We start from the raw sequence: 22034 nt of genomic DNA, 5'->3' as shown, positions 1-22034 counted from the left end.
TAAAGGCTAAGTCGCTTCAGTTGTGCCCCTTTGCGACCCCATGGACTATTGCCCTCCAGGCTCCTCTGTCTATGGATTCTCCAGGCAAGAATACTGGAGTGGGTTGCCATTCCCTTCTCCAGGGGATCTTCCTGACCCAGGGATCCAACTGGCATCTCTTATGTCTCCTGCATCGGCAGGCAGCTTCTTTACCACTAGCGCCACCTGGGAAGCCAAGACCTGGAAAAGGAATCAAATTTGATACAGTGCCTTGAACGCAGCTGGGTAATAGCAGAGGCTTAAAAGCTGAAAATGACCACTTAAATTCCTATTGACCGGTGTCTTCATTACCTGATCCCTAGAGAGAAAAGTAATTACACAGTTGCCAAGTTTAGTTTAAAAAATTACTGCACTCTATGTCTAAAATAAATAATAGTTTTTAACATTTTTTTCAAGGAGAGATATTTTAAGAGAATATATAGTGAAGTAGAGGCTACTGCTATCAAAACTTTGTTTTCAATACATTCATAATTTTAAAAATAAATTAGTAAGTTAGTAAGAACATCCTTACAGTAAGTGACATTTTTAAAACAAATGGCACTTTCAAGCTACTAAGCTTTCCAGTCCTTAAATTATCAAATCTTAGTTAGTATTTTTAATTAATTTATTTTAATTGGAGGCTAATTACTTTACAATATTGTAGTGTTTTCTGCCATACATTGACATGAATTAACCATGGGTATACATGTGTCCCCCATCCTGAACCCACGTCCCACCTCCCTCCCCATCCCATTCCTCAGGTTGTCCCAGTGCACTGGCTTTGAGTGCCCTGTTTCATGCATTGAACGTAGACTGGAGGAAACAGGTTTTAGAAAACAGGTGAAAAAGGAATTCACCTGTGCCACTTGGTTGACTGGGTTATGTTGCTTAAGTTCTAAGGAATAAAGCTGAGTCTAAACAGTGGAGAATTTTATTCTAGTTAGGGCACTAACTTGGTAATTCAGCTTTCGTTAATTAATACTGCTATTTGTAAAAAGAAAATAGTTTCAATTTCCTTCCTCATCTCTTGAGATAATGGTTGATTATAATATATATTCAGAAAAACAATAGTGTACATTAAAATTAACTAGGATTTCATAGTTCTTTACAAAGTTTGAAAATAGGAAGAATTCTTGTTATAAAAAGTTTCCATTAAAATTTATACAATATTTCTCTAAATCTAGGTAAACAATATATTACTAGGTTAATATATGATATGGAATGAAAGGTACAACTGAAAAATATCTTAGAGGTTTTTTAGGATGAGGTCCTCATTTTATAGACTTAAAATAAAGCTCAGCGAAAGTAAGCAACCTAACTTTACAAGTTAGCTTTACAACTTTACTGTGAGCACTATAATCAGAACTCAGAATGTTTAATTCCCAATTAAAAATATTAATTCTTTCTCTATATATCTACTTGTTTCTTCTGAGATCATATGCAACTCAAAATAACCAATAATATAAAATTTTTTTCCATACATTTTTTTTTCCTGAGTATGTTTCTTCTCACAAATATCTCATCATCTATAATTTTATTTTCCTTTGCATTTGCCACTACCCCTCCTTCCAAAAAGTTCACAACTTTCCCACTCCAATTATATACCTTTCATATAAACACTGCCTTCCCTAAAATTCTTGGTGGGCACTAATTCCAGATAAAAAATTTGAATTGATATTTAAATGTATTAACAACAAAAACTGAGATTCTAAGTTCCAAACTGAGACTATATATATATACATACATTTTTTTTTTTTTGCCTAGGCTACTTGCAAATAATTACGAGTTCAACATTGTCTAAGCCATCACTCTGCTGTCAGCTCAGTAAGACACTATACCCTGAAGTTCAACTGAGATGATAAAGATGAATTGGGATTCAAACCAAAGTAGCTGAGTTAATTTAAAACACATGACATATTTTCACGCAGTAGACTTGACAATATAGTCGCATACTTTGACAATGCCTCTGTATGTTACCTATTTATTGTTTTCAGAAAATAAAATATGACATATATAATAAATACATCCCTTCTTGTCATTTATTCCTTACTGATATCAAATCCATTCAAGGTGCTTTTAATAATATTATGACTGTAGGAATAAACAGTTATCCTTGAAATAAAAATGTATATTCCATATATTTCTCATGAAATTCCCATAACACTTTGTACTTTGTGTTATAAAATGTAATATAGTAAGAATTAATGCAGTACCAGTTCTGAGTAGTGTCATTCCATTTCAACATAATCATTGAGGATGTGGGAGCTCTACATTTATCTTAAACATTTCTCCCACCAGGGAGGCCATTTAATGAAAAAAAAAATCTCAATTTTGTTTTCTTCATCAAATTAAATTATAAGCATCCTTTAAAATAGTGCATATTCTTTCATTCACATTTATTTGGTTTTACTCTTTATTTCCTTCTCATTTAAGCTTTTGCTATGCATGCATTATCACATACAAAGACTTCTTCTTCCAACAATTAATTCCTATTTTGTACTTTATTTCAATTTATGAAGAATGAAAATTTTAGTAGAGAAAAAAGGGAATAAATATTCCTCTGTTATGCATATAATTGGATCCAATCCAGTCTTAACAAATACAATCATACAGTCAATCTTATAATTTAGAATAGTTAAAGACATGTAAAAATAAAACTTTAGCAGAATTGATTTTATATATGATATACCTTTTTTTTCTTCTATAATTTCATCCTCATCCAAGGATATAAAACTTTTCTTTTAAAGTTTCCAGGATACAGAGTCCAAAATTATTAGACTTGCAGTGTCTGATACATAAGTAATCATTCAATATATGAGAAATGAAATATCTATTGAATAAATTTAATTTTTTATACAATACCAATTAAAATCACCTAAATAAATTATGTTTTACCTTTTCACCTTTAGAGCCCTTGAGACCTCTGACACCATCTGCTCCCTATGGAATAAATTAGAGAAATTAAATGACTATAATATTTTACATTGAAATTAAATAATGTGGAAAATATAATATTATTTACCTTTACTCCTCGGGGACCAGGGTAGCCAATGGGACCTTGTGGACCAGGAGGGCCCTGTAAAAGACCCAATGCAATTTAAATACATAATGTACTGAAAGTGTCCCTCACTCACATACTACAGTTTTACCAAATAATCTCTAAGAAGATGATATTTTTCCACTTTTGGTAAAAATTTATTTGGTAGCTTATCATTTCTATCTAAAGTCAGATATGAGGAACAAACATATCATATATTTATGTTAAAGTAAGATAAATGTCATAAATATATGAAGTAATATAAATAATCATATATTAATAATTAATTTCTTTTCTAAGATTGAAAAAAATCTGATGTCCTTGATGTCTACAAAAAACAGCTACAGATTAACCAAAAGGATAAATAATTTCTAACCAAAAAATGGCATTAAATTTACAGCATTTACATCAAGAAAATGATCAAAATTATATATCTTCCACAGCTGGCTTCATTTCACTATTCTATCTAAGGGAAATAATATATAACATACAGTAGTAATGCTATTTTAATAAGAATCTAAAATTAGCAACTCTACATAAAAATGATCTTACCCTGCTACTGTAATCCAAAAGTAGTATTAAGATTGAATAAGTTTTAATTTTGATATTTTATTTAGATATTTTGATAACTGTTTCTCTTTCAATTCCCATCTTATGTAAAGATTATCAGAAAGTAATAAATATAGATCAAATTCAAGTGACATAAATACTTTAACAATATTCAGTAGTTCTTGTCCAATTTCATTATTATTATTTATAATCATGTATTCCACATATACTATATTTGCAGAACGTGAATGTATTTCTGATCATGAGAATTTTTTTTTAACTGAGAATGATAGGCTAATTGATCTAATTGATCAAATTGCCAATACAGAATTAAAAGTTATCTAACTAAGACATATCTTTTTTTATTCCCTAAATTAAAAGTTACTTTAGAGACATGATTTATACCTAAATGTTAGCAAACATTCTTTTGAAAGTAAATACATATTACAGGTGGAGAGTATTCTTCGCTACTTATTTTCTAATATTCATAGCCCTAAATGATCAAATATATATATATATATATATATATGTATATGTATCTCATAGAAATGACCAAAGCAAGGCATTTTCTCTAGGAGATAAGGTGACAGAACATTTAAATAATACTTTGTAACATACCAGGGAACCTTTTTCTCCAGACTGGCCTTCTTTTCCAGGATGACCCTACATTTGTCAAAAATATATACTGATGAGATGCAATATTAATGGTAATATATAATATGAAATTGTTCCCTTTTTTCCACATGCTGAGGTTTTACTCTTTATGTTTCAAAATATATTAAATATTTTGCATCACTCTATATAACTTTAAATAATATTGGAAACTAGTATTTGGAAAGAAACATAAGTTTATATTGGCTTGGTGCAAATTTCACCAATGACATAATGAACTTGAGAGACAGTTTGGGAAAAGCACATAAAGCATGCATATTATTCATGAACAGTTTGACCCCAATCTCAATTAGTTTTAAATAAAAGTGTTTCAGTCTAACTTTTATTTGCATATTGATTAAATAATTATACTCACATCTTTACAAGGCAACTAAGAACATCAATGGGACATTTAAAACACAGCAACATCATAAACACCAATGGTGTTTTTAATCAAGTTACTGAGAGTTGGTAAATAAAAATGCACAGCTCCAAAACAACTCTACTCAATGAAAACAAGCAATAACAGGATGAAAATTTTTATACCTTAGTTCTGAGTAAGTAGTTTCAAGAGAAAAAAAAGAAGCATAAATAAAAGGTTTTCAAATAACAACCATGGATATTACATGATTACATAATTTATTGCTATATGATAAGATACAATAAACATTGCTATATTTTTAGAAAAGTAAGGAATCCCTGAACACAGATGAATTTTCATGTAAGGTGTCTGAGGAAACTTACAAAAGATGAGGAATATCACCTGGACTCTCAAGAAACGTGTTCTTTGAAAAGGAAGAGAAGATATAAAGTATTTTCTATGAAAAGAAAAGGACATAACAAAAAGTATAGCAATAGAAAATGTAGAGCCTACTAAGAGAAAAGTGAGAGGTAGGAAAATATGAGATTCTGGCAGACAGTGGTCCTAAGACCACTGGGAGCTCTTTAAAGATTTTGCAGTATGGAAACTACATGATTAAATAGAATTTTAGAGAGATCAATGTTTAATTACTGGCTCAATTTGCTTTTATTACTGAATTCATACAATCACTTCTAAACACATGTAAAATCTATTTTTGAAAATGAAATATGGAAAGTTTAATGACCAGGTAACTACTACTTACAGGAGGCCCATCAGCACCAGGAAGTCCTGCAAGCCCTGGTTTTCCTTGTGGACCCTAATTGAATAGAAAAAAAGAATATTTTCATTAAAAAAAAATGTAAAGTCTGACTTTGTACATAGGAATATACTGCTAATAAGATTCTTAATTTGAGTCGCCAATCTTTATCTATAAATTGCACATATCTAAATACTTTTTAACATGTTTTGTAGAAAAATGGTATATAAAGATAGATGAAAATAAAATTTAACATATGTCAAAGACACATTAGTTTTTTTATCTAGCTTTTAATCCTGTGTGTTTTTTAATTTGCAATTAAATTAATTGCTAATTAATTTAATTTTTGCATACCACAATAAATTGTTGCTTATAGACTAAAAGGGTATCCCAGGTGATGCTAGTGGTAAACAGTCTGCCTGCCAATGCAGGAGATGTGAGAGACAGTCTGGATCCTTGGATTGGGAAGATCCCTTGGAGAAGGAGATAGCAACCCACTCCAGAATTCTTGCCTGGAGAATCCCATGGGCAGAGGAGCTTGGAGGGCTACAATCCATAGGATCGCAGAGTCAGACATGAGTGAAGCAATTTAGCACACATGCATGCACAGAGTAAAAAGAAAAAAAAATATAGGTCCATATGCAATCATTATATTCATTGATATACATTGATTTACATCACTGAAAAAGCAAATACTGGATATTTCCATAATGACACTGATAAGTTCCTATTCACAGGGAACTCAATATGAAAGTGAAAGTCACTCAGTTGTGTCTGACTCTTTGAGATTGTATAGTCCGTGGAATTCTCCAGACCAGAACACTGGAGTGGGCAGCCTTTCTCTCCTCCAGGGGATCTTCCCAACCCAGGGATGAAACCCAGGTCTCCCACATTGCAACCGGATTCTTTCCAGCTGAGCAACAAGTTGGACTATAAAGAAAGTTGAGCACTGAAGAATTGATGCTTTTGAAAAGTGGTGTTGGAGAAGACTCTTGAGAATCCCTTGGATGGTAAGGAGATCAAACCAGTCCATCTTAAAGGAAATCAGTCCTGAATATTCATTGGAAGGACTGATGCTGAAGTTGAACTCCAATATTTTGGCCACCTGATGTGAAGAATTGACTCATTGGGAAAGACCCTCATGCTGGGAAAGATTGAAGGCAGGAGAAGAAGGGGATGACAGAGGATGAGATGGTTGGATGGCATAACCGACTCAATGGATATGAGTTTGAGCAAGCTCCAGGAGCTGGTGATGGACAGGGAAGCCTGGTATGCTGCAGTCCATGAGGTCACAAAGAGTTGGACAGAACTGAGTGAATGAACTGAACTGAACTGAACTGATACTCAATATCCCTTGATAAACTATAATGGAAAAAAACATGACAAAGAATGTATGTGCATGTGTGTGTGTGTGTATAACTGAATCACTTTGTTGTACAGCAGAAATTAACACATTGTAAATCAGCTATATTTCAACAAAATAATTTTTTTAATGTGCCAGTTCAAATAGTTGCATAGTAACATTGATTAAACATCAGTAATAATTAACATAAGGAATATGTTATAGATTATGTTACTCATAAGACATAGAAACAAATAATAATAAAGTAACAATTTATTCAATAGATTAATCTGTGTTTAATCACAAAGGATTTCAGATATCATTTAATTTGATCACTGGTTAGGTTGGAACATGCTAAGAATGATTATTGCAAGCAGACCCTTCACTGGGAGAAAAACTGGCTTTCTACTTGAAATAATTACCTTTATCAAGTCTTTAAAGCTCAAACCATTTCTGCTTGCTCATGATTAGTCGGGATTTAGAAACAATTAAAAGAGCAAGGATACATCAGCAAGTCTAGATGCTGGATGTAAAGGGAGTTTTCCATTCTCAGACAGTATTTAAGAAAAGCATTGTTTTCATGTATATGGATAGTACAGAGTTTAACAAGAAAGCCTCATTTAAATCACTATGGAACAACAACAACCAAAAATAACCTATAAATTAAATAATCTGGACTTTATAACTGAATTTAATTGCATCTCATTTTTATAGGCTTTAAAAGTTTCAATTCTCTTCACCACTGTGCAAAGTCATATACAGTCAAGTAATCTAATATTATAAAATAACTGCTATAAAATCCTGATTCTTTTATGACAGTGTTTTACCTTTCACTTAAATCATTTTTTGCTCTCAGTACAATATACTTATTTCTTCAAAACAAAATGTAGAATACAAAAGCAAAACTATTTCCATAATTATTATTTCCAGCAGGCATGATATTTCTATGACAATGACCTTGTGTATAAGACTATGTTGTTGTTTTTTTTTGTTGTTGTTGCTACATATTTAAGTGTAGATTAGAAATACTAAAAGTCTTGTACTATAGGATTTTTAAAAATCAAGTTAAAATCGATCCATTTATTTTAAAATGGAAGCTCTATGACAGTACAGTATTTTGTCTGCTTTCTTAACTGCTTGTTATTTCCCTAAAGGAATGGCAATAAATTTAAATGAATGAATGCCATATTTTTTGGAGTTTAATAAAATAGTTAAAATTTGTTGTGTTCCTGTGTGCTATATTAAGCAATATATGATATATATTATATATATGTATACTGTCCATTTTAATTCTCAAGCAATTTCATGAAATTTCATCATCTAAGATTTTGAGTAATTAACCAATGCTAATATATCACAGAGTTGCAATATAAATGAATCCAGATCTGTAGCCATATTTTCAAAGTCTTTGCCTTTAGCTAATATTTGTTTTGTGTCTTGCTATTTCTTCTTTAGCTCACAGAGTTATACAATATCATTTGTTTTCTATAAAGCAATTAATATATGAGTGATGGAAATTCTGAAAGCGTAAATTAAATCACAGGACATAAAAGTATATTTAAGTTATTGCATGTCAGAAGAGCAATATAGTGGTCATCCAGTTTGGTTAATTAACTTAATGTTATAAAATATTTTATCCCAAATATAATAAAAGTACAGGCAACAATAACTTATGATAAAAATGTTATTGGGAATTAAAAATATATGACACTTCTAAAATTATATTTAACTGTGAGATTTAACTGTGGGTTGCACAATCTGATTAAAAACATTATTCACCAAGTTTTGAAAGACAAGGCTCTTGAGCCAGAATAAACAGAACACAAATCTAAAATAAAATATATACCATAGACACAAAATAAATAAAACGCATTTCTTTCGTGTTCTTTCTCCTTTGATAGAAAGAGACTGTTTTTGAACTCAAGAGCTAGATGTGTTTAAAGCAGAAAAAGAAGCAGGTTATGCTTAATGCTAGCTCTCTTCCTACCACAAGAAGTGCAGTGAACCAGACCCTATATTTTACCTGTGTCTCAACATGGTGAATTCAGATACACCAACTTTCCTTAAAATCAAATTTTTCCTCTAAGACTCCAGTGCAGGGATGGTATTATTATAGAAAATTTAATAGGCATACGCCTCAAGTGCAATTTATTACAAACATAATATGGTTATGATGAGTTAATCTAAGATATGATAAGAGTGGTCCAGATTAAAATCCCTGATCTAAAGCACCTTTGGTGCCTAATATTTTAAATAAATCAACTATTTCCAATAGCCCTCTGATACTGTAATCATATAGAAAATACACAGAAAAAAAGCACTTTAGAGACCACTGAAGTTTGATATGAAAATGAAGAAGGGCAAAGGCTAAACAAGAGATGGCTTTACAGATGGACATCATCAAATGGTCAATGTTGAAATCAAACTGATTTCATTTCTTTGTAGCTGAAGATGGAGAAACTGTATACGGTCAGCAAAAATAAGACCCGGAGCTGATTGTCGCTCAGATCATCAGCTTTCATAGTAAAATTCAGGCTTAAACTAAAGAAGACTGGGAAAAACACTAAGCCAGCCAGATATGACTTGAGTCAAATCTTGTGTGAATTCCCAGTAGAGGTAATGAATAGATTCAACGGACTATAACACTGTGCCTGAAGAACTATGGACAGCAGTCTGTAATATTGTACAGGAGGTGGTGAACAAAACCATCCCAAAGAAAAAGAAAGCAAGAGGCAAAGTGTTTATCTGAGGAGGCTTTACAAATAGCAGAATGAAGACAAGTGAAAAGCAGGCGAGAGAGGGAAAGGTACATCCAATTAAATGCAGAGTTTCAAAGAATAGCTGGAAGAGACAAGAAGGCCTTCTTCAATGAACAATGCATAAAACTGGAGGAAAAGAACAAAAGGGGAAAGACTAGAGATCTCTTCAGGAAAATTGGAAACATCGAGGGAGCATTCTGCCCAAAGATGGACACAATAAAGGATAAAAAAGGTAGAGAATAGTAAATGCTGAAGAGATCAAGAAGAGATGGAAAGAATACACAGAAGAACTGTATTAAAAAAAATCTTAATGAACTGAATTACTATGATTGTGTGGTTAGTCCCCCAGAACCAGACATTCTAGAGTATGAAGTCTAGAGGGCCTTAAGAAGCATTGCTATTAATAAACCTAGTGGATGCAATGAAATTCCAGCAGAACTATTCACATTCCTAAAGGAGGATGTCACTAAGTCAGCAAATCTGGAAGATCCAGCAGTGGCCACAGGAGTAGAAAAGGTCAGTCCTCATCCCAGTTCCCAAGAAGGGTAACACCAAAGAATGTGCTAACCATCGAACAATTGCACACATCTCCCATGCTAGTGAGGTCATGCTTAAAATCTTGTATGCTAGGCTTCAGCAGTATGTGAACCAAGAACTTCCAGATGTCCAAGCTGTGTTTAGAAAAGGAAGAGGAACTAGAGATCAAATTGCCAAAATTTGCTGCATTATAGAGAAAGCAAAGGAACTTCAGAAAAACATCTATCTCTGTTTCATCAACTATGATCAAGCCTTTGACTGTGTGGATCATTACAAACTGTGGAAAGCTCTTAGAGAGATGGGAATACCAGACGATCTTACCAGCCTCCTCAGAAACCTGTATGTGGGTCAAGAAGCAGCATTTAGAACCTTGTATGGAACAACTGATTGGTTCAATGTTGAGAAAGGAGCACGACAGGGCTGTCTGCTGTAACCCTGTTTTTTTAACCTATATGCTGAGAACATCATAAGAAATGCCAGGCTGGATGTTATAAGCTGGAATCAAGGTAGGCAGGAGAAACATCAATAACCTCAGATAGGCAGATGATACCACTCTAATGGCAGAAAGTGTAGAGGAACTAAAGGGCCTCTGAAAGAGTTGACTTAAGACTAAATATTAAGAAACTAAGATCACATCATTCAGCCCCATTACTGCATGGCAAATAGAAGGGGAAAAGGTGGAAGCAGTGACAGATTTCCCCTTCTTGGGCTTCAAAATCACAGCGGACTGTGACCTCAGCCATGAAATCAGAAGACTATTGCTTCTTGGCAGGAAAGCAATGACAAACCTAGACAGTGTGTTGAAAAGCAGAGATATTACTCTGCTGACATGGTCCGTGTATTCAAGGCTATGGTCTTCCCTATGGTCATGTATGGATGTGAGAACAGGACCGTAAAGGAAGTGGAGCACCAAAGAATCGATGCCTTTGAACTGTGGTGCTGGAGAGGACATCTCAAAGTCCCTTAACTGCAAGGAGATCAGATCAGTTCAGTTCAGTTCAGTTCAGTTGCTCAGTCCATCCAACTCTTTGCAATCCCATGGACTGCAGCACACCAGGCCTCCCTGTCCATCACCAACTCCCAGAGTTTACTCAAACTCATGTCCATTGAGTCAGTGAGACCCCTTGGACTGGAGCTTCTTTCAGGCTCCTCTGTCCATGGGATTTCCCAGGCAAGAATACTAGAGTGGGTTGCCATTTCCTTCTTCAGGGGATCCTCCTGACTGAGGGATTGAACCTGTGTTTCCTACATTGCACACAGATTCTTTACTGCTGAGCCACCAGGGAAGATGAAAGAATATATACAAAAGGTCAAAAAGCATATAAAAATAAGCCCCAAATCACTAGTGATTAGGGAAATGCCAATTAATACTACAATAAGGTACAATTTCACACCAACAAAAATAACCATAATTAAAGAGAGAAAATATGTTAGTATAGCTGAGCATCTGGAAAAACTAGTTCAGTTCAGTTCTGTTCAGTCACTCAGTTGTGTCCAACTCTTTACGACCCTATGGACTGCAGCATGCTAGGCCTCCCTGTACATCATCAACTTCCGGAATTTACTCAAACTCATGTCCATTGAATCGATGATGCCATACAACCATCTCATCCTCTGCCATCCCCCTCTCCTCCTACCTTCAATCTTTCCCAGCATCAGGGTCTTTTTAAATGAGTCAGGTCTTCACATCAGGTGGCCAAAATATTGGAGTTTCCTCTTCATCATCAGTCCTTCCAATGAATATTCAGGATTGATTTGCTTTATGATGGACTGGTTGGATCTCCTTGTAGTCCAAGGGACTCTCGAGTCTTTTCCAACACCACAGTTCCAAAGCATCAATTCTTCGTCACTCAGCTTTCTTTATAGTCCAACTCTAATCCTTACAGGGCCACTGGAAAAACCATGGCCTTGACTAGATGGACCTCTGTTGGCAGAGTAATGTCTCTGCTTTTCAATATGCTGTCTAGGTTGGTCATAACTTTTCTTCCAAAGAGTAAGTGTCTTTTAATTTCATGGATACAGTCACCATCTGCAGTGATTTTGGAGCCCCCAAAAATAAAGTTTGCCACTATTTCCACGGTTTCCCCATCTATTTCCCATGAAGTGATGGGACCAGATGCCATGATCTTTGTTTTCTGAATGTTGAGCTTTAAGCCAACATTTTTACTCTCCTCTTTCATTTTCATCAAGAGGCTCTTTAGTTCTTCACTTTCTGCCATAAAGATGGTGACATCTGCATATCTGAAGTTATTGCTATTTATCTCTGCAATCTTGATTCCAGCTTGTGCTTCATCCAGCCCAGCATTTCTCATGTTCTCCGCATATAAGTTAAATGAACACGGTGACAATATGTAGCCTTGACATACTCCTTTTCCTATTTGGAACCAGTCTGTTACTCCATGTCTAGTTCTGTTGCTTCCTGACCTGCATATAGGTTTCTCAAGAGGCAGGTCAGGTGGTCTGGTATTTCCATCTCGAAGAATTTTCCACAGTTTATTGTGATCCACACAGTCAAAGGCTTTGGCACAGTCAGTAAAGCAGAAATAGATGTTTTTCTGGAACTCTCTTGCTTTTTCCATGATCCAGCAGATTTTAGCAATTTGGTCTCTGGTTCCTCTGCCTTTCTAAAACCAGCTTGAATATCTGGAAGTTCACGGTTCACATATTGTTGAAGCCTGGCTTGGAGAATTTTGAGCATTACTTTACTAGGGCATGAGATGGTGGCTCAGACGGTAAAGCGTCTGTCTACAATGTGGGAGACCAGGGTTCAAGCCCTGGGTTGGGAAGATCCCCTGGAGAAGCAAATGGCAATCCACTGCAGTACTATTGCCTGGAAAATCCCATGGACAGAGGAGCCTGGTAGGTTACAGACTATGGGGTCGCAAAGAGTCAGTCATGACTAAACGACTTCACTTTGGGCTTCCCTGGTGGCTCAGAGGGTAAAGCATCTGCCCACAATGCGGGAGACCCGGGTTCTATCCCTGGGTCGGGAAGATGCCCTGGAGAAGGCAATGGTAACCCACTTCAGCACTCTTGCCTGGAAAATCCCATGGACAGAGGAGCCTGGAAGGCTATAGTCCGTGGGGTTACAAAGAGTCAGACACGACTGAGCAACTTCACTTACTAGCACATGAGATGAGTGCAATTGTGTGGTAGTTTGAGCATTCTTTGGCTTGCCTTTCTTAGGGATTGGAATGAAAACTGAAATCCTCATAAATTTTGAGGAAGGAAGTATGGTACAACCACTTTGAAACACAATCTGAAAACTTCTTAAAGTGTTAAACATGAATTTGTCATATACCCAGCAGTTCCATTTCTATCTAACAAAAATAATTTTAAAAATGTCTACACAAATATCTTTGTACAAATATTCAAAGCAGCATAATAGCTGAAAAGTGTACATAACTTATTTCCCTCAACTGCTGAATAAGTAAACAAAATATTCAATCAAAGGAATACCGTTTGGCAAAAAAAAAGAAGTGAAGTACTGATATATGCTACCACATTGATAAAGCTCAAAAACATTATGCCAAATGAAAGAAGCCAGACACAAATGTCACATACTATATTTATTCATATAATTAAATTCAAATGTTAACTTCATTCATACATTTTGTTCACATAAGATGGTCAGAAAAGGTGTATGTATAAAGATACAAAGCACATCAATTGTGTAGGTTTGTGCATGGACTCAGGAGTAGAAATTGATGCAAGCTTTCCTTCTGGGGTGATATAAATATTTTAAAAATGTGATTGTGGCAAACTTCTATAAATTTCCTAAAAATGATTGACTGATAGACTTAAAGAGAGTAAATTTTATGGTATGAAATTAACTCCAATAAAGTTGATAATTTAAAAAATCACATATTTATAGAAATCAGCCAAAATAAGAAAACAAATTATATAAGAACAGGCAACACTGTGCTGTAACTATAGGGAATAGAAAATACTACTTAAAGAAACTGACAGGGGAGATGGAGGAAAAAAGACATCTCTTTAATTAAAGACTTATTCTTGTTTTGATCTAGACATTGAGTTTTAACAAGAACATCATTTGCCATTTTTCCATGAAAAATGGTGGCAATGATAACGTCACAATTTTCCCTTAATTAGATCTTGTTAAAAGCCCTTTGTCGCAAGCAAACCTAATCACATGTTTTAAATAATGAGAAATGAAAGGAGAACAAAAATAAAGAGAAAGCACTCACTCATATCAGTACATTAATGAAATTAATATAGCTGAGAATGTCATATCTGGAAGCTATCCAAATGGAAACTCTGTGAAATGTTATCATTTACAATTCAGAGACATATGAATGGCTTCTGCTCACCAGTACATTCATGATTTAAATCCAGATTAATTCCTTATATGCTGAGCCATTTAAATATCAAAAGCAGAAGGCAGGCCTTATTCCTCCCTAAGATTGATAATACAAGCTCATTTACCAGACATTCCTAGGACAACAGATGAACTTACTTTTTCACCCGGAGGACCAATTGGACCTTGTGGACCAGGAAGACCCTATTTTAAAAGAATTTATTTCATACGTCAAGTATCACATCATAAGAACACACTTTTAAAATAGTAAATGATTAGCCCTCTATATTACATGCAATGAGCTGTGAGTATTATATATATCCCCCACTTTCTGCAGAAGATTTTACAACACTGGAGTTGTATACAAGGTACTCTTTTGGCAATGGAACTGCAATGTGATCCTATTCAGAACCCTCCCGCAGGTATCCTGGCATTCCATGAGCACTGAATGACTCATTTTACTCTTAGAAGAAAGAAAAGCCTCTGCAAATTTCTTCAAAAATTTTTTAAAAGGAATAAAATAGAATGAGCTTTGTACATTCATACATAAACTCTCAGCCCTACGTAGAAAATTTTGAGGCTCTCAATTTTCTTGTATAAAGGTACCATCTTACCCCATTACCTCAATAAAAGGTGTGATGGCTTAGACTTACTTGAGGTCCTGGGTTTCCCTGCTGACCAGGAGGTCCCGGCTCCCCTTGAGGACCCTGACATAGGAAAATGGAAAAGAGTCTTTAACAGAACTATTTCACATAATAGGTTTTGTCTTTTGGATTGAAAAATAGTTCCCATATCATGTTTCCCTTTAGAGAATCTGGAAAATCTTGCAAAATATTAATGCTAGCAGAAGAATTTGGCAAAACATTGTAAGAAACCTTAATTTTAGATTTAGCAACAAAAATGGTTTGCTAGTATTAGAGTACAGAAATGAGTTACTTTATGGATGTCTTGTACATACCATGTTCCCTTTTGGTCCGGGGGGGCCATCCACACCGGCTATACCCTTCAATGAAGAAAAAATATACATGAGTATATACAAGTTCAGATGCTACAATAGAAAATATAAAAAACGAACCTAATAGCATGATACCCAGTAACCTAGGGTAACTAAAAGCCATTTTAGAACTCAATGGAAATGAGGGAAAAAGCAAGGTCTATACTCTCCTCTCCATGTCCATGGAGACATCCTGGCAGTATTTTCTACTGTGTGTTGGGAAAAAGAATAAAATACATAAACTAAAAGGAAGAGAAAAGAAAGAAGCAGGTGGAGTGAGTACACTCAGTTAAATTGATAGGCAGCATCATTAGGTCTTAGATTATAATAGTGAAACTTTGGCTGTCTACTGAAAGCTTTTACAGCTTTCTGGCTTTAAGACTCCGGCAATAAGCTTTCCCTAGAACATCTTGAATGTTTTCAACAATACATACAGGCTGTCCAATAGGTCCTGGAGTTCCTCTTGGTCCTAGCAAACCTCGTGGACCCTAGGAGTAAAAAAGAAACAGATTATCAAAAAAAAAAAAAAAGGCCTTCAAAACATGTCTCGTCTTTTAAATAAACACATTTTAATGTAATGTTTTGATTAAAATATTTATTCACCCTCTTTCAACACACCAATAAGGGCATTTAAAATAGCATTTTGTGTGACACAATTACCTAGTGTTTATATTGAGCCAAAAGCCAAAATGAATGAGTGAGTCTTTAATATAGAAACTGTATCTTTGAGTCTATGGAATTACGTATGAATCACTTGTGAAACTTTCAATATAGGAAATATTTTAAAGCTTTAAGTAAGTAACTTTTGTGCCATTTTCCAATTTGAATAGCAACGCTGAATCTTATTAAATCTTATAATTCAAACAGACTACACAAAGAGTCTTGATGCTCATTTATTTTACATTTAGGTAAATTCCATCTTGAGAGAATATTCTACTGAGAGAAAGAAACAAACAGCTGGAGGACTATATTAGGAAGGTTATAGAAACCACTTTCATGATTTTTAAAATTATTATGATTTAAGCAAGCATTTTCTTCTCTTCTTCGCCTTCTCCATTTTGTTCCTCCTTCTTTTCCTTCTTCAAAAAAGTCAACAGTATGGTTTACTGTTATATTTACTTGAGAGACTGAGGAGCCTGGTGGGCTATAGTCCAAGGAGTTGCAAAGAGTTGGACACAACTGAGCAACTAACATATACAAACATGCTTTGCCTTTGAATTGACAGGTTCTATAATGTGGCAAACTAGCAGTAAAACTAAGAGGTCTGCTTCTAGTGTGGATCTTTGATTGACTAGGTTTGAGTAAACCTTTCCAACTCAGTTTCCTCATTTGTAAAATTCAATGGAAAAAAGGATATAATTTAATAAATTTTATAGTTATATTTGATATATACTAAACACCTCATTTTTTGTAGTAACAGTAGCAAGCACCTCATTTTTTGTTTCCTCTAGTAATAATTGTTTATCCTAAACAAATAAAAAATTATAGAGGTATTGATATAAAAAATTGAAACAAAATAAACAGCCACAAAAACTAGATAAGGTTTTTTGGATGACAAGTTGTTGTTTAGTCGCTCAGTCATGACCAAGTCTTTGTGACTTGAACTGCAGCACACCAGACTTCCCTGTCCTTCACTATCTTCTGGAATTTGCTCAAACTCATGTCCATTGAGTAGGTGATGCCATCTAACCATCTCATCTTCTGTCGTCCCCTTCTCCTCTTGCCCCCAATCTTTCCAAGCATCAGGATTTTTTCCAATGAGTTGTCTCTTCGAATCAGGGGGCCAAGGTACTGGAGCTTCAGCATCAGTCCTACCACTGAATATTCAGGGTTGATTTCCTTTAGGATTGACTGATTTCATCTTGCTGTCCAGGGGACTCTCAAGAGTCTTCTCCAGTGCCACAGTTTGAAAGCATCAATTCCTCAGTGTTCAGCCTTCTTTATGGTCCAAGTCTAACATCGGTACATAATTACTGCAAAAACCACAGTTTGGACTATAGGAACCTTTGTTGGCAAAGTGATGTCTCTGCTTTTTAATATACTGTCTAGGTTTCTCATAGCTTTACTTCCAAGAAGTAAAAGTCTTTTAATTTCATGGCTGCAGTCACTGTTTGCAGTGATTTTGGAGCCCAAGAAAATAAAATCTGTTACTGTTTCCACTTTCCCCCCATCTACTTGCCATGAAGAGATGGGAATGAAAGCTATGATCTTAGATTTTTGAATGTTGAGTTTTTAGCCAGCTTTTTTTCACTCTCCTCTTTCATCTTCATCAAGAGGCTCTTTAGTTCTTCTTCAATTTCTGCTATTAGAGTGTTATCATCTGCATATCTGAGGTTGTTGATATTTCCCCATGCAATCTTGATTCCAGCTTGTGATTCATCCAGGCTGGCATTTTGCAAGATATACTCTGCATAGAAATTAAATAAAAGTGTGAAAGCATGAGCCTTGTTGTACTCCTTTCCCAAGTTTGAACCAGTCTGTTGTTCCATGTTTGGTTATTTAACTGTTGCTTTTTGACCTGCATATAGATTTCAGGAGACAGGTATGGTGGTCTGGTATTCCCATCTCTAAGAATTTTCCAGTTTGTTGTAATCTACACATTTAAAGTATTTAGCATAGTCAATGAAGCAGAAGTAGATTTTTTTTTTTTTTTAATTTTCTAGCTTTTTGTATGATCCAACAAATGTTGGCCATTTGATCTCTGGTTCCTCTGCCTTTTCTAAATCTAGCTTGTTCATCTGGAAGTTCTGGGTTCTTATACTATTGAAGCCTAGCTTGAAGGATTTTGAGCATTATCTTGCTAGCATGTGAAATGAGCACAATTGTATGGTAGTTTGAACATTCTTTGGCATTTGCCTTTCTTTAGGACTGAAATGGAGAAGGCAATGGCACCCCACTCCAGTACTTTTGCCTAGAAAATCCCATGGATGGAGGAGCCTAGTAGGCTGCAGTCCATGTGGTTGCGAAGAGTCGGACACGACTGAGCGACTTCACTTTCATTTTTCAATTTCATGCATTGGAGAAGAAAATGGCAACCCACTCCAGTGTTCTTGCCTGGAGAATCCCAGGGATGGGGGAGCCTGGTGGGCTGCCGTCTATGGGGTTGCACAGAATCGGACACAACTGAAGCTACTTAGCAGCAGCAGCAGCAACAGGACTAAAATGAAAACTGACCTTTCCCAGTCCTGTGGCCACTGCTGAGTTTTCCAATTTTGCTGGCATATTGAGGGCAGCACTTTAACAGCATCATCTTTTAGGATTTGAAATAGCTCAGCTAGAATTCCATCACCACCACAAGCTTTGTTCAAAGTAATGTTTCTTAAGGCCCACTTGACTTCACATTCCAGAATATCTGGCCTTATATGAGTGATCATACCATCGTGGTTAACTGTGTAATTAGGACCTTCTTTATGTAGTTCTTCTGTGTATTCTTGCCACCTCTTCTTAATCTCTTCTGTGTCTGTTACGTCCTTGCCATTTCTGTCATTTATTGTGCCCATCTCTGCATGAAGTGTTCCTTTGGTATCTCCAATTTTCTTGAAGAGATCTATAGTCCTTCCTGTTCTATTGTTTTCCTCTATTTATTTGCATTATTCACTTAAAAAGGCTTTATTATCTCTCCTTGTAGTTAAGATGTTATATCCCACATTTTTTTCCTCTCAATTTCCTAAGATTTAATGACAGAAGAGCTGTAAGTATCCTTTTAAAATGTTTTTTCACATAACAAATTACCTGGTTAGGTTAGGTAAGATTGCAATTATTATTGACTTTATATTTGTAACACCAAGCACTATTTCTCCTAAATAGGGTATTATTTAAAAAGAAAAAAAAAAAGAAAGTTGCTTACAGCTTCACCTGGAAGACCCCTTGGTCCTATTTCTCCATCTTCTCCCTGTCATGGACATAATGAATAGGATAGTGATGTGATCAGACAATGCAACATTTCAGCATGGCTTTCTTTAATGTTTTAATTTTAAATATTTCTTAAAAGAAATGAACTTTCATATACCCTTATTCCATCTTCACCAGGAGGACCAGGAGGACCTTGAGGACCTCGTTCACCCTATTAAAGAAATCCAAATACAATTAGAATTTGAAGTAAGCCAGAATATTTATAACTCTATCCTACAGCTATCCTAGCAAAAATAATGAAACATTTGGTAGAAAAACTTATGCTTTATTTTCTCTCCTGAAAACACTTCAGAGATAAGTCATAACTTTATATTAACTGGCATTACAATTTAGTATGCAAGGAAAACATTCCTTCAATTTTGAAAACAAAAAGATTTAAATAAAATATCCAAATAATTTTCAGACTTTTAATTATTACAAACTAACATTAAATTATTTTGCTGAAGATTGTCTTCATTCTTCATGGTGCATGGATGCACTTTGCTGATTTTTATTTAAATTTTCTCTGCTTCTTAAACAATTCTCATCAATTCAGCACAATTCTGGAAGACTAACAAAGCTTCAATTTAAAAAAAACAAAAACAAAATTATGTATTTCTCTCAACGTGGCACACACTAGATATTTTGCTAAACTTTCATGGGACTCTCTTTTCTTTATCTTTCTTTTTTTCACTTCTAATTTTCTTAAAGATTGCCTCACCTTTATTTTTAACTTTTGAAGATGAGTAATGTGAAGATCTAAAGCTGATCTCTTTTGAGAGACCACATCCTGGCTTAATTTCCCACTAAAACTACTGACTGGATTGTTGTTCAACATTGTATATTGTTAATAAGCCCTAGTAAATTATAAATTCCTGAATTGAATTATAAACTTATATTATCACAAAGAAGTAGTCTATGGTATCTCGATCTACCGGCACCATCTAACAAGTATAATAAAATATATTGCCCAGTATATTGTAATATTAACTACAGATTGCCTGCAGGTGTCTTTTGAATATATCCATAGGCAAAATGTAAGAAATAAATTGAGGTAATTATCAAAAAATTATCAAAAAATTAAATCTCTATACTTGTTCTGTAAATATATTTTGCGTATACATATACATCCTGTAGGAGGGTACAGCAACCCACTCCAGCATTCTTGCCTAGATAATCATGGACAGAGGACCTGGCGGGCTACAGTCCAGAGGGTCACAAAGACTCTAACAAGACTGAAGCGACTTAGCATTTACACATCCATGTACCTAAAGATTCTGCCTCAACTTATATTTGTGTAAAATGAGTATTTTAATATCTAAAAAATTAAAAAACATAATAATATCCCACATATAATTCTACTTATATTTCTTCATGTATCTTTTAGATGTACTAATTTACATGAGTTCACAAATACTTAATTTTCTTATTTCTTAGTGCAGCTATTTAAAATATTTCATAGTATTCTTCTATTATCCCTGTATAAAAAGCAATAGAATGGTATATCTCACCCTGTGACCCTTGTCACCTGGTAGACCTGGAAGTCCATCAAATCCTCGATCCCCCTGTAAAAGCATCATCATCACCATCATCAACAACGTCATATTCTGAGCTTATTTCTGAACTGTAATTTGAATGTTAAATATTATTTCATATCAAGAAACTTTATTTTAAAATATAAAAACTTCAGGAGAAACTGAGTGAATATACAAACATATGAGACGAGTTCCTGACCTTGGCCCCGGGTTCTCCTGGCATTCCTCTTCCTCCATCAGCACCCGGACGACCCTGACAGTACCAAGAACATGACTAAGCAAAAAGGATTCCAAATAGCACAGAGTAAAAGAAAATAAAATAACTGATGATTTCAGATGCCCTCAATATGCTCAATGAAAGCAAATCATACCCTTTTTCCAGGTTTTCCTGTTGGACCAGGAGGACCTTGAACACCACGTGGGCCCTATATTAAAACATCATATTTAATTAATTTTATAGAATTCCAGTTCAATAAACTCAATCACATAGAAAAATGGTTTTAGAATTTTATATCTTTTTAGTTTTACCTTAATCACTTTAACACACAAAAAAACTGTTTCTTGTATAAAAGTCCACATAAAGCAAGAAGATAAGAGAATCAATTTTTCTACATGGCTCCTTGCCAGAAAAAGTCATACTATTTTATTAAGTTTTTATAGACCTATGATTACATGTAAACAAAAGGAATGCAAAATGATATTTTAAACTTAAAAAATTCTCAATTACTAAATTCATTCTCAAAACCTTGGGGTTTTACATTTCCCTTGACTGAAAACATTTCATTTCATTCCTCTTCTCTTTCTAATCCCTTTGCTTTCAAATTTCCCTTCTTTTATGGAGATCTTCTCCTAGATATTTATTCTTTTATTGCAAGTATCACATTTGATTGTAACCATTTTTTGTTTTGGTTTCCATAGTTGAATCTCCCATTTAACTGTTAACCACCGCAACTTTGGACTAAATCTTTTTCTCCTTTATACTTCTACAGTTTAGCACAGTGCCTGGTACACATTTCTGGAGGATGACTTGGCGAACTCAAATTCAATTACTGACTGGTGCCATGCCATCTCAGATTAAAGTTTTAAGGTCCTCAGTATCTTTCTTGAGGTAGTTCAGTACAATGTTATATCAACATACAATGTCTTATTTGTGAATTAATATACATGTTTTAAAAATAAAATTGCACAGCTTATAATAGATAACATACAGATCCATTAGAAATATTACATAGGCCTTCAATGGCACTAGTGGCAAAGAGCCTGCCTGCCAATGCAGAAGACTTTA

At 34.7% G+C, this 22034-nt stretch overlaps 1 protein-coding gene across 1 annotated transcript in view; it reads right to left on the bottom strand.

The window, feature by feature from the left end:
- Positions 1-22034, bottom strand: part of COL11A1 (collagen type XI alpha 1 chain) — a 222646-nt gene that overhangs the window by 108737 nt on the left and 91875 nt on the right. Inside the window, exons 16-28 of the mRNA XM_019956964.2 lie at positions 21121-21174; positions 20949-21002; positions 20726-20779; positions 19333-19386; positions 19171-19215; positions 15758-15811; positions 15288-15332; positions 14983-15036; positions 14489-14533; positions 5380-5433; positions 4223-4267; positions 3041-3094; positions 2914-2958 (exon numbers count right to left, since the gene is read on the bottom strand). Of these exons, the coding sequence (XP_019812523.1) occupies positions 2914-2958; positions 3041-3094; positions 4223-4267; positions 5380-5433; positions 14489-14533; positions 14983-15036; positions 15288-15332; positions 15758-15811; positions 19171-19215; positions 19333-19386; positions 20726-20779; positions 20949-21002; positions 21121-21174 (657 nt within the window). The remainder of the gene's footprint in view (positions 1-2913; positions 2959-3040; positions 3095-4222; positions 4268-5379; positions 5434-14488; positions 14534-14982; positions 15037-15287; positions 15333-15757; positions 15812-19170; positions 19216-19332; positions 19387-20725; positions 20780-20948; positions 21003-21120; positions 21175-22034) is intronic.

This window comes from Bos indicus, chromosome 3 (genome assembly GCF_029378745.1).
Source record: "Bos indicus isolate NIAB-ARS_2022 breed Sahiwal x Tharparkar chromosome 3, NIAB-ARS_B.indTharparkar_mat_pri_1.0, whole genome shotgun sequence".
Lineage (NCBI taxonomy): Eukaryota > Metazoa > Chordata > Mammalia > Artiodactyla > Bovidae > Bos > Bos indicus.
This window is presented reverse-complemented; position numbering and strand designations above follow the sequence as displayed.